The 14125-nt window shown below is 32.5% G+C and overlaps 1 protein-coding gene across 1 annotated transcript; it reads left to right on the forward strand.

Moving 5' to 3' along the window:
- Positions 1–9990: 9990 nt before the first annotated feature.
- Positions 9991–12122, forward strand: LOC136802194 (uncharacterized). The gene is made up of 3 exons (XM_067058909.1): positions 9991–10094; positions 11080–11177; positions 11847–12122. Exons 1-3 carry the CDS (start codon positions 10043–10045, stop codon positions 12120–12122), a joined length of 426 nt encoding a protein of 141 aa, XP_066915010.1. The 5' UTR covers positions 9991–10042.
- The last annotated feature ends 2003 nt before the right edge of the window (positions 12123–14125 follow it).

The raw sequence follows: 14125 nt of genomic DNA on the forward strand, positions 1-14125 counted from the left end.
AAGTGTTTTCAAATAAATAAATCTACGACTCAACAGTTGGATTCATATAACATTTAATGTATTCTGTATCGTATCATAACTGCACACATGTTTTCTTGCAAAAGGTTGTGTTGTGGATTTAGTTCACAGGCCTCCTCACTACCACTAGTGCCATTCCCTTTTGACCCCTATTGGAATTTCAATAAATTTAGGGTTAGGGTTGAAAAAAATTAAAATTAGATAAAAATTTGAAATTCAATTTTTGAACTTTTTGAAATATTGAAAATTGCTGTAAAAAATCAATTTTCAATTTTCAAAATATTGAAAATTGACCAACAATCGAATGGACGTTTTCATACACGGATGTGGGTCAAGGAGCAAGCACTTCCTGCTACTATCTTATACGTCTTCCCCCATCTCTATCCACAGATTGATTTCGAGCAAACTTTCTCGAAAACCGGTCAAAAAACTGGGTAAATTAGGTTTTGTACTCTAACGGCGGTGAAAAATAACTCAATCTAACAAGTCTGTAAAAAACAAAAAATTTGGAGAAGGATCAGTTGTTCTTATTTTCCAGCATTTCGAAATTGAAGATATTCTTTTTCAATCATTTGTTCTTATAAAAATCGCACGAAAGAGTTAAAGTTATATGGTTATATGTGATGTGATAAAGGGGCATACTATTCCCTAAAGTGTTTTTGAGCTATTTCCCAAAAAAGTTAAACGACTTGATTTTCAAAAAAAATTAAATTGATTTGATTTAAAGGAAAAATCAAAATTGAAATGAGTTCATTTTTAAACCTTTTTTGAAATGAATCTATTTTTAAATGAGAGTTAAATGAATTTAATCTGGAAAACAAAAAAATTTATTTTGAAAAAAAGATTGTTTTAAATTTGAAATTGTTTAAAAGTTTTGTTTGTCTTTCAGTGGCAGTCCTCAGCCACCATACTAATGTTCTTTCATATACTATATACTATGTCCTTATAAAAAATAGTAATGAGCTAAAACTCAACAAAAAAGGGTAATTTTTAGCTAGTTTTTGGGTTCTCTTTAACTCCTTTCATGAAAGCTAGTCAAAAAGGGTAATTTTTAAATCTAACAACGATCTAGTTTTTGTTCATAGTTCCTTTTAACACCATTCACGAAAGATGGTCTCAATATTTATCAATAGTTTTTGATCGTTTGATAGTTTTTATTTGCGCCTTTGATGATTGCCGCAATGTACTTTTTTTAACTTTAAAATTTTGAAATCGATTTATTGTTTTTGATAGAAAAACTTGGTTTTTATACTCTTTTGTTACAAAAAAGTCTATTTGTGTATTCTTTGATACTTAATGCACGATGGGGTATTTTTTCTTATTTGGCGCGCCTTCAAAGAGAGCAATTAATCGTTAATTGAATCCTGTAGAACGCAATTAATCGTTAATCACACTTTCGAAGGGGCGCCAATTTCTTCAAAATTGAGTTTTTGATATTTTTTGCATCGTTCTTTCATCGAACGTGTTGATTTCTTTCGAATGTTATTTTGTGAGAAAAATAGTAAAACTAAAAAACATACAGGGAGAAGAGAAAATAAAGCTTTCAGTGTAATTTCCTTTCATTGTTTTCGTGACACTGAGAAAAAATATTCTGAAAATCATTGTGCGATAAGCTTGTAATCACACGATAACACGTGCAATTCGAAAAATTACACTCGTGATTTTTGTCTCAAATTTTCCTCATCTTTTCGAACTCCCAAAATTGAAAAACAAAAAATTCACTCGTGCAATTATTTCCGAATTGCACTCGTTATCATGTGATTACATATTCTAATGGAGACCCAAAGAGTCTCTAGTCATCAGAAAGTTTCGTTTATTTTTCGACCTGGGAGAATGGTTTCGAAAAAATGTACAATCTCTTAGATTATTAGAGGCCCCAACTCTCCGATTCGATTGAAATTCAGGCACAAATAATATACAAAGATATTCGAATCCGTCTCATTCTTCAGCAAAAATATTCTTTTTATTACAATACACTCTTCTCGAGATGCATAAATTTATTGTTGTCCTCGTTTTCAAACAGATTTCATTGCTATAAAATTACATATTCACAATGATAATTGTGTTGTTTACACCTCATGAGACATTTTGAATTTCAAGTACTTTTGTTTTAGAGTTAATGTTTGCCTTTTGGGAATTTAAATTGGTTTAGATTTATAATTTCATAGCAATGAAATCTGTTTGAAAACGAGGACAACAATAAATTTATGCATCTCGAGAAGAGTGTATTTTTGAAGGGATAATGAGTTTATTTATGTTCTTCAGACTGCGCAGAAACTTTCTAAGGGCCTGAGTAATACCTCCAAGTATTTTAGTCTATAGATCACAATCTCAAATTTCAAAAAGTTTGTCATCACACGATTCTGACATTGAGTGCTATTGTTTTTTTACTAAAAGTCAAAAACTTGTAACTTGTAATTTCGCTTTTGGAAAATACATAGAATTTTTGTTAGGCCAAACCATTTTCAGATTTGGTTTTAGTCTTTTCTTGTTATTTTCATAAAAAAGAGAAAGTAGAACCCAAAACCCCTTTCAACACCTAGAAACCTGTGTTTTAGTTGATTATCGGCGAAGTAACTTTGATCTTGAAAAAAATGGTGATAATACAAAAATTGGCAAAAGAAAGCTTTCCGATTTAAACATTTGCAACCTATCCTTCTTTTCACTTTTATCAATTTCGAAATATCATTCAAGTTAATTAAAAATCATTCCTAAATCCTAACCCTTTTTTTGTACTAGGGGGGGGGGCTGTTTCTGTTCGGGGATGATATCAGGTAAATATTGTCTCCCGATAATGTCATCGAAATTTAAGTCCACGCGAAATCTTAAAATTTTGCAGATGAGCTCAACAGCGAAATTTAATCCCCGCGAAAATTTATCCCATTAAAGTGAGAGGGTTGCCTGTATGTAAAAAGGACATTTATCTGCAAACTATTGAGGTACTCACATCTAAAATCATTACGAAATTTTGAAAGGTGATTATTAACCTCAAATTTCCTGTTTATCTCAACCAGAGATTTGGGAAAAGAGGATAAGAATTGCGCTATTCAGCTATAGAAATATAGGCTAGGGAACCTTTTGTTCTATTGAAATATCTGCGCCCGATCGATTGTTTTAGTTCTGAGCCAATCGGAGCGCTTGATTATTCTATGTGTACAAGACTAGAAGTACAAACAAAAAATGGTAGCCGTGGTTGATATCGAAAGTGAAATAAAAATATTTCTACTATCGGGGATTTTGGTATTTTTTATAAGCACTTTTCATTTTGGACAGGGCGGATACAGTATAAGTCGAGCCAAAAAGTTTCAGTTTTAGCCAAAATACTTTCCTCAAGGAATGCTCGAACCAATGTCACAGATTATATTGTAGAAATAGAAATAATTACTATTAAAGAATTTAAAATTTATTGCATTCAAACACAAAACGAAGCTGGTAAAACTAATATAGTTTTCATTACTTCTCGGGCTAAGTGTTTTGACAACCATATAAAAAAGAGCTAGCTTGGTTGAATATTAAAACAATGAAGGAGAAGGGAAAGAAAAAAACAGGACTAAAACAATGGCAATTCATGATATCAATGACAAGAAATCAAAAATATCATGAATTTTTTTGTAAGAACTTTTTGAAGTTTACACAACAAAGCGAAAAATAATAGCAATATAATACAAAACAATAGCAAAAATAATAATAATAAACTGGTTAAAAATTTCTGGACTAATTTGATTCTTGTTATGTCAGTTTTATTTGTCTTATTGCTTCCAAAAAGTTACTTAAATAATTGCAAGAAAATTAATTACAATAAAAAAACTTTGACTTGGTCCTTCCTCACTAAAAGCACCTTGGAAAATAAACATATATAATGTGAAACAGTGTATGAAAAATCGGTCACTCTTGGATTTAGGGGGGGGGGGCTCACTAATTTTAATAGAGGTGTGGTTCTAAGTTAAAAAGCAATTTACCCTTTCAAATAAAATTTTAGAGAAAAAAAGTATGAATATAACCAGACTGCTCATCAATGCTCAAGAAAAGAGTATTTCATAAGATGAATAATTATATAATGTGATGCATGAAAATAGTCCAGTGTCCAAACTGGAATTTCTATTAAAAGCATTTTTGATATATATATATGGTTGGTTCATATCTTGTAATTGTAGTCCAGCCTCATTCTGGTGTCTTGTTTGGGACTATTTGCGTAATCAAGCAAGAAATCCTGGTGAAACAGGGATAAAAAGACCCCAATCCAACTGCAAACAAACCATGACATCAGATTCCATTGTTGTTTCCTTTGAGTTAAATTATGCTTTTCACCCGTCCATCTTATTAGCAGAATTTGTTGGTGTTTGCAAAGATATTGAACCTTGTACTTGACAAATTCAGACAGATTTTAAGCCAATTCTCAACCACGTGAAGATATACAAAATAATTCATGGATCTAGGTTACTGGGCAGTATGATGGTAACTAACCTGAAAGTATATAACAATGAAAATGGGAATTAGGATTTTTGCAGCAAGCTATCATGAACAACTACAGAACACAAACAACAAATCTTAATTCCACCGACCATTGACAAAAACCGGTGAAATAAACCTTATATAACTGGACAATCTATTAAACCGGTCAGAGCCAATCTATTAATCGGTCAGAGCCAATCTATTAATCGGTCAGAGCCATCTATCGGTCAGAATCTATTAATCGGTCAGAGCAATCTATAACTCAGAGCCAATCTATTAACCGGTCAGAGCCAATCTACTAACTGGTCAGAGCCAATCTATTAATCGGTCAGAGCCAATCTATTAACCGGTCAGAGCCAATCTACTAACCGGTGTCAGAGCCAATCTACTAACCGGTCAGAGCAAATCTACTAACCGGTCGGAGCAAATCTACTAACCGGTCGGAGCCAAACTGGTCAGAGTCATAGTTTTATAAATTACATAAGTAAAAATATTAGAACTTTGATTGCAATTTTCTGTTACATACAAAAACTTGAAATTTCAACCCCAAAAAAATGTTTTTCCTCAGTAGAAGCTAAAAAGGCAACAAGGATAATTCAGTATACTTACCAAATCTAAAATCCATTGTCCATTGCCATCAAGCAAGTTTTGCTAGGATAACATTATTTTTTCATCCAAAACTAGGAAAAAAAAACAACATTTTTAGTCGATTTTGCCTATCTGCCCATCTTCAATAGACCTTTTTTCAAAGAGAACGTCCTGTTGAATAATTATGTAGTCCAGCCATAAAAACAATGATAGAGCCATGCATAATTACTGTATCATGCATATTGTAATAATTATGCATGATTTTATCATTGTTTTTCTGCTGGACTACATAATTATTCAAAGGGGTGGCCTCTTTGAAAAAAGGTCTATCAAAATGCTAAGAAAGTTTGAAGATTTGCCATTTAAAACTAAGCTATAGGTTGTCATTTAATCAACCTTACTGCTACCCATAAAAATTATGTTTGCAACACAAAAAAAATTAATTTTATTCAACTTAACAAACCAAAAATACACTTTTTAATACAATTTTTCAGCTATCTTTGAAGGATGTGCCAAAAAGATCTAGAAGGTGCCAATAAAAACCAAAGCTAGGCTAGTCACCTAAAACCTTTTGCCAACCCAAACCACTTTATTTTGACTCTGAAAGACTTTCCAGTAAGGCAAACTAGCTAAAAATAAAAAGGTCCCATTTCACATCCAATTTTAGCATGCCTGCTTCCGCCATCTTTTTCTCAAAAAATAAAGCATGCAACAGCAGATTTTTTTGTCAGTGGAAACCCCAAAAGATCGTTATTTGCTTTTCAGTTGTTTATATCAGTAGGAAACCCCTCCAAAGGAGTAAATTCAGACAGTTTTTCTTGAACTGTTATAATACTGCACATAACGCCATTTTTTTCGCAGTACCTTCTTGGCCAAGTTGTTCCCTAGCCTAGCGACTTCAGACGACGCCGAATTCAATGATCAACAATGAGAAAACAGCGAGCGGCAGCGGCGATTCTTATCCTCTTTTCCCAAATCTCTGTCTCAACAGACATTAGCAATATTATCACAACCATTAAGAACTAACCCTTTCCGTGCCGATGCCGGCATATGCTGACATGCGGCATTTCGATTTCTTTGCCGATGTCGGGATTTGCCGACATAAGTACTTTCCATTTCGTTACTGCAAAATTTCACAATTCTACAAAGATTTTGTATTAGATGGTTTGAAATGAAGAAAATGAATATTTAAAAACTTTTCTATGTTGAAAAGTAACTATTCTACAACGTTCAAGTCAAAATTATAATCCTTGGCTAATACTTCATATATTATTCAGAAAATGAAGTGAAAATCGTGACCTTTTGCCCACGTCGGCATACAGGCTCGGATACAGAGGGCGGCTATAACCAATGGAGGAGAATGCACTTTATTATCGTATTACCTTATATGGAAACTAATTACTCTCCATGAATAAGATAGCCTACCTCCTGTATCCGACCCTGGCATATGCCACTTTTTTCCGTGGCAAATAGGTCAAACTTTAAAAAATACGAACGGCTTAAAAGGTAACGGCTTAAAGGGTTAAAAAGGTACATTTATTCTGAAATGGATACACTAAAATAGTTTTCTATTATAGCCTTCCCGATTCTCCTTAAACAGAATAGTGGTGCATTCAAATCCATTATATGGGGATGATTTTGACTCTCACGTCCAAAAAATGGGCCAATTTGGGGAAAATGGTATCAAAATCATTAAGGTAACTTTTGACAAAATTTTTTTTTGATGACGTCACACATCATACCCAAAGTGAGCAAAAACCGAAATTTTCCATTGTTCTTATAAATAGCTATTGTATTCTAACAAAGGCTTTAGAAAAAAGTTGCCTGAGTTTAAAATGCTTATTTTATCCTAAATATTCAATAAATTACGGTTTAAACGATATATTTGACATTAAAAATAAATTTGTATTGGAAAAGTGTCAATTTTTGTGACACCTTACTGTCAGGAATATCATCATGCTCAAGGTGCGAAAATATTTAGGTGTTAATTTTTTTTTTATTTTGAAGCAAAATAAAAGTTAGGAATTTACAGAAAATTTCACGGCAAAAGCTCTATTATTTCAGGAGCTATTACCAATAGTTTGACTTCCGAACAGAAAGAGCCCCCCCCTAGTCCGAATAGGGTTAATATCAAGTGATTCGGGCTAATTATCATTAATGGATGATACAACAATAGAGAAAAGTTTTAAATTTCAAAGTGATGAGATGAGGAAAGATCTGATGATTCGTAAAGATATGATGAGCTGGTCGAAACGAATGACCACAATACCGCACTTTAATGAGATACAAAAATCAGGTGATCATTAAATTCATAAATAGATCTTCGTAATTGAGTGATAGTCGGTTTTGATTATTCCAAAGATATTTTATTCACATATCAACTTTGAAGAAAACGAAGACATAAATATTATCCCCACTGAATTTTTAGCCTTGAAATAATAAAATTTATATCCCCATTGGGATTTCAATAGGAATTTTTTATCCTCATTGAGAAAAAAATGTGAGACAGGGTTGTAAAATAGTTGAAAACTGTTAATAAAACATACTCCAGGAGCTTAGTTCTTACTTCACGTATGCAAAACTGCGTATAGTAATTTTCTCTTCGGATTATACTTATATACCTTGGAGAGTTAAAAAATAAAGAAACTTTTTATTCCTCAATTAATATCTTCACGAAGGGAGCAAGCAATATAAAATAGATATTTGTGCTTATATTTGCTATTTTTGTAACAGTTTATCTTTTCAACGAATGGCATTCAAAATGATTACTGATGATCTCATAGGTACTAATGCTTCGCTCTAAATCCCTAATCCTTATCAAAAGTTGAAAAATCTCTAAAGTATGTGTCAACGAGGTCTGTTCTTTTTGGCTCTAAATTGTGACTCTGGAGACCAACCCTGACCCTAACTGGTAATGATCCAATACCCCCTGAGAAATGCCGACAAAGAACGAGAGAAAACGACAATTAAGAACGACATATTTAGCCACCTCAAATCCCGACCTTGTTAGCGAGTACCACCCTAACGTATTTATTAATCTTTGTACTTTCGTTTTGTACTTTAACCCTATTCATACTAGGCTTTTAGAGGTACCGTGAATAGCACAGGTCAAAATCATATATTGACGCTGTGCCGACGAATCGAGATTCTATTCAGCACGCAATCAACGAAGACAAAAGTAACCATGACGACCATCCAAGATCTTGGATGAGGTTCAAAGTTGATATTTTTATTCCCGTCGTTGAAAACACAACTTACAAAAAGTCATCAATGCTTTGTAAAAAGAGTCAATGATAGAGAATCATAACATAAAGTCTGTCTATTATTTCGATTCAATTAAAGTGACATTTCTATAATTAAAAGTTTAGTAATTACTGTTATACATTTGGGTATCATGTAAAAGATTTCTTTCGAAATAAACTCATTTCAATTACATCTTGGAGGTTTCTGGGGAATTCGTAAATACAAGTAAACTGCATACTGATACAGTCTGCTAGACATTAATATGGTAATATTTGCTCTTCATCTTTGATTTTTTCTACAGTGATTAGATTGCCACATGCGCGATAAAATTTCTATTATTTGTCTTCAGAGGTTAATATATTTTTTGAAAACTTAACCTCTGATACTCAGGGTATTTTAGAGGCGGTTCAAAACTAGGGCGGCTGTTCCTGTACCACCCCTTAACTTTTGATCTAGTCGGTCTTTTTGAATGAAATTTGGCATACATATGGTCCTTGTCATATAAGGTAACTTTTGAAAAATAAATTTTTGATGACATCACTCATCATGCCCATAGTGAACAAAAACCGAAAATTTTCTTTGTTCTTATAAAATAGCTATTGTATTCTAACAAAAGCTTTAGAAACAGGTTTCCTTAGTCTACAATGCTTATTTTATCTTAAATATTCAATAAATTACGGTTTAAACGATATATTTGACATAAAAAAATTAAATTTGTATTGGAAATGTGTCAATTTCTGTCAGAAATGTCATCATGCTCAAGGTATGAAAATCTCAGACCAAAATATTTGAGTTTATGTGGATGTTTTGAAATATTTCATATTTTTTGTGATCTAAAAAATATACATGACTCGAGCAGAAGATACAGAAAGCATTCCATAATTCGATTGACGTATTCACGTCAAAATTATCTAACCCTATCAATCATATTCCTAATACACGCTTTTTTAAAGATAAAAATAGTGTACTTTGGATGAGGATCAAGTATTCTTAAGAAAGTGCCAAAATTGAAGGTGAAATATTCTTAACGTATTCTTACTTTTTCAGACTTCACTTTTTTACTAAACATGAGAAATTATCAATTTGAGAGTTTTGGACTTTTGCATGAACATTTGGAGCTAAAATTACATTTCTGCCTCAAAGTTTAAATTCAAGTCGCTAACAAAGGAAGCAGTTTTTTTCTGTTAACCAAATACAAAATGATTGTATTTTTATTAAATTCTGTGAAATTCACCCTAGAGGGTATTCTTAGGGTATTTTTACGATTTGGCCAGATTTCACCCTGGTATTCTTATAGAAGATATTCTTATTAAAAAAAGCGTGTATTGCTCAATGTCAATTGAAACAGGTTTGTCATATATGCGCTATTATAATATTAAACTTGCTGATTGCTGAAGATAGAGATTTACCGAGACGAACCAATCAACAAAATAATTTAAAAGCTGTGATGATTGATAGGTAAGTATAAATAGAAATAGAGTCTCGTAAGCGAAAATCATTATCACTTCCTAGTATTGCTCAATGTCAATTGAAACAGTTTGGTCATATATGCGCTGATAATATTATGCTTGCTGATTGCTGAAGGTAGCGATTTACCGAGACGAACCAATCAACGAAACAATATAAAAACTGTGATGATTGATAGGCAAGTATAAATAGAGATATAGTCTCGTAAGTGAAAATCATTATCACTTCGATTACGAGGAACTGAGTGACAAGAAAACATTAATTTTGAGCAAAAATGGTTTTCAAGATTATTTTACTGTGTGCTGTAATAGGTTTTTCTTTCCAAGGTAAATTGTATTGTGTTTTTGCCTGTAAACGTGGCGTATATCAGCTGGCTGAAATTTATTGGGAACTTGGTACCTCAAGAAAATGGGAGTGTTAATCTAAATTTCAAAGAATTTTAAAGAGATATGTACCTGTGGAATGGAATTTAATTACACGACGATGGAGGCCTTTTCAATAATAAATTTGAGAAAAGCGTGAAAAAAAAAGGTTTTAGTTAATTCGGTATATTGTGTCATACATGCTTTTTTATAAAAACAAACTATATAAGAACAGAGGTTTCGACGTGGCTAAAATGTTAAGAAAAATTGAGAACATTTTTAGTCGTTGCGGACTCTAAAAGACAAAATTTCTTAGAAAACCCTATAAAAATACTCATAAAAGGGTGAGATTAAGAGCATTTTAAGAAACTTTTTAGGCTCAAAACTCAAACAGTTACCTAAGAAAGTCCGAGGGCTTCAAAAAATTAGTTGACGATCTTATAAAAAAATACGCGTATCACCTGATAAGACGAATAGGGGCTCTGCCGAAAATCTTTTGATAAGTGATTTTTTCCCCGAGAGGGAGGCAGGTGAGGGTACTATGTTTGCGAGGTGACGGGTATGTCCAAGCAAAAATTCAGAAATCGGCCATTTGAGAGACTGAATTTCAAAGTTTTTGCAACCCTTTGATGGACTATTTTTACAATTTTTAGCTCAAAATTACCTGATTTAATGACTTTTTAAGGGTGTCGATGTTTGATATTACGTAATTTTTGGACCTATTCAGAGACTCAATTGCTAAATTTTCGTTTTTGTACCCCTTTGATAGACTTTCGAGGGATTTATGGACTCACACGTACCCAGTACCCACTTTTCCAAGCATCTCTCGGGAAATTTTCTTTAAGACGGTGTGTTTTTAGCCGTTCTAATCTTAGCCATTCGATTAAGTTATTCGTAACGCCAACATGTTTTCTACAACACTGGCTTATTGTAATCCATTTGCTTATAGCACAAACACTGCGCGAGTTGAGATTTGTTGGAGGCTCAGTCGGAACAACATCCGTTTACAGCCTGCCAAGTTGGAAAGCTGAAAATGCCTTTCTGCAGGTTTGTGATTAAAACCTTGAATGTCAACTAGGTTTAATTCCCACCTAACTTCTTTGTATAGATCAAACTCCTACATCCCTTTAAAGTAGCTCTGAAACAAATAGAAAATTTATATATTCATACATTCTTCGGACTTTTATAAAATACAACATGACGCTTTCCTTTGACGTGATGATCTGATAAGCTTTTTAAGCAAAAAAACATTACATCTAACACTGCCTCTTGATTCTTTTGATTGGAAACAAAAGCGCAAGCAACTGGTTTCTAAAGTAATTTTTGGTGTTTTGATATAATTTTGCTTTATTTCTATTATTTCTTTTTTTATCCAAAATCTAGATGATAATCAAAGAGAGTACGTCAAAACTGAGCAGATCTTCTTACTGAGTCACATCTTTTAAAGCGAATACGTTTCGTGCGTAGTGTAATCACGATCTGTTTGGAGATTACCTCAAACCTAAACACATTCGCTTTGAGCCTGCATACATTTTTGTTTTGTTTTTAACCTTCAATTCAATTGTATAGCGTGTGGAAAAGATAAATCAGGGCATTATTTTCTTTAATATCAATAATTTAAAAAGTGAAAATGAAAATAAAACTCGAAGAAAGAAAAGGAGAAAATGAATTTTTATAATTGGGACTCAAAATTCATATTTTCAACTCTTTTTTTAGGGTAGCGACCAAGTATGGCACAGTGGAAGAAATGCCCAAGGCACTGGCAACGTTGATTACGCTTTTCCTCACTTGATCTGGTACAAATTCCGACAAGCTTTTATTCCAGCACGTTTGTCTTTTAAGTCAAGACCTACATCGAATTCTGGATGTGGATCACATGGTTGTGCTGCAACAAAGTATCAATTTATTGGTACCAACGACCCTAAATGTGATCAATATTCCAAATGGACTGTTGTATGTGAAGACCTTTCTGGCGATGGAATAAGGTACTGAACGGTTATACTGTACATGTTTTTTATAAGCAAGTGTCAGTCCCTTTATCAGGCTCGCATTATGCTAAGCATTTATTGTTCTCAAAACAATAGAGCCATTGTTTAGATACTAAAAACTGAGCCTGTATATGCTTAAAATCGTTATGCTTATAAAAGAAAAAACATGTATATGAAATGCCTCCATATTTAAAGGCTTTAGGATCAGATTCGAAAATCAAAAATATTTTACAAATATTACAAATATAGTCTGAGGTTCCAGGCCGTTTGTTCACTTATTTAATAGGTTCATTGCCAACCAGTTAGGCTATCTGAAAGTAAGAGTAAAAGTAAAGATAATTTGGGAATTTTGCAGCTAATTTCAATAAAGGTAGGGCAAAAAAAATGCGGCCAAGAACATATTCTTGGTATAATATTTTTAATTTTTAATTTCGCCTAGCGAAAGTATTACGATAGCCTTTCGCGGCGGCGGCGGTGTCATCGGAAAAAAAATTAGAAAACGAAAGTGCTTGATACGGTGGACGAACTCACTAAATTTAATTTACAAATTACACGCTCGTATAACCACGGACGGTTTTTGCATGTTTTCTTTGGATTACGTCATTTATCTTTGTGTCTTTAACTTCACAGTTTAGATTTTTTTCTTTATTTTCTTATAAGCATATACTTTATAAGAATCAAATCAATAACTTTTGATAGACGGTGATATACCTTACGGTAATTAGGTTTTACAAAGTAAACAAAGGATGGCGCACAATATGAGCATATTTATTTTTCTTATAAGCATATACTTTATAAGAATCAAATCAATAACTTTTGATAGACGTTGATATACTTTTCGGTAATTAGTTCTTATAAAGTAAACAAAGGATGGCACGCAATATGAGCATATTTATTTTTCTTATAAGCATATACTTTATAAGAATTAAATCAATAACTTTTGATAGACGGTGATATACTTTTCGGTAATTAGTTCTTATAAAGTAAACAAAGGATGACACGCAATATGAGCATATTTATTTTTCTTATAAGCATATACTTTATAAGAATCAAATCAATAACTCTTGATAGACGGTAATATAACTTTCGGTGATTAGTTCTTACAAAGTAAACAAGAGACGGCGCACAATATGAGCATATTTATGTTTCTTATAAGCATTTACTTTATAGGAATCAAATCAATAACTCTTGATAGACGGTGATATACCTTTCGGTAATTAGTTCTTCCAAAGTAAACAAGGGATTGTGCACAATATGAGCATATTCATTTTTCTTAAAAGCATTTACTTTATTTATTAGTTCCTTAATTAAACAGGTGCTCTTATAAAATAATTGTTTCAGAAGTTTTTAATTGCAATGTACCGTATCCAACATTGAGATAGAGTACTTACTATATCCGGTAATGTTATTCCAGAATGATACTTTTAGCAACGGGCGCATCATAGCCTTGGCTATTAGCTAGTATATCTTTGTGTCTTTAGCTTCACAGCTTTGATTTTTTCTTTATTTTCTTATGAGCATATACTTTATAAGAATCAAATCAATAACTCTTGATAGACGGTGATATACCTTTCGGTAATCAGCTCTTACTAAGTAAACAAGGGACAGCGCACAATATACGCATATTTATTTTTCTTATAAGCATTTACTTTATAAGAATCAAATCAATAACTCTTGATGGACGTTGATATACCTTTCGGTAATCGGTTCTTACTAAGTAAACAAGGGATGGCGCACAATATGAGCATATTTATTTTTCTTATAGGCATTTACTTTATAAGAATCAAATCAATAACTCTTGATGGACGTTGATATACCTTTCGGTAATCGGTTCTTACTAAGTAAACAAGGGATGGCGCACAATATGAGCATATTTATTTTTCTTATAAGCATATACTTTATAAGAATCAAATCAATAACTCTTGATAGACGGTGATATACCTTTCGGTAATTAGTTCTTACAAGGTAAACAAGGGACGGCATACAATATGAGCATATTTATTTTTC

The sequence above is a fragment of the Clytia hemisphaerica genome, unplaced genomic scaffold (assembly GCF_902728285.1).
Source record: "Clytia hemisphaerica strain Z4C2 unplaced genomic scaffold, Clytia hemisphaerica genome assembly, whole genome shotgun sequence".
NCBI classification, from domain to species: domain Eukaryota; kingdom Metazoa; phylum Cnidaria; class Hydrozoa; order Leptothecata; family Clytiidae; genus Clytia; species Clytia hemisphaerica.

Coding starts and splice junctions, on each gene's coding strand:
- LOC136802194 (XM_067058909.1), top strand. CDS start 10,043: ATGGTTTTCAAGATTATTTTACTGTGTGCTGTAATAGGTTTTTCTTTC. Junction 10,095..11,079: donor AATAGGTTTTTCTTTCCAAG/GTAAATTGTATT, acceptor ATTTGCTTATAG/CACAAACACTGCGCGAGTTG. Junction 11,178..11,846: donor CTGAAAATGCCTTTCTGCAG/GTTTGTGATTAA, acceptor CTCTTTTTTTAG/GGTAGCGACCAAGTATGGCA.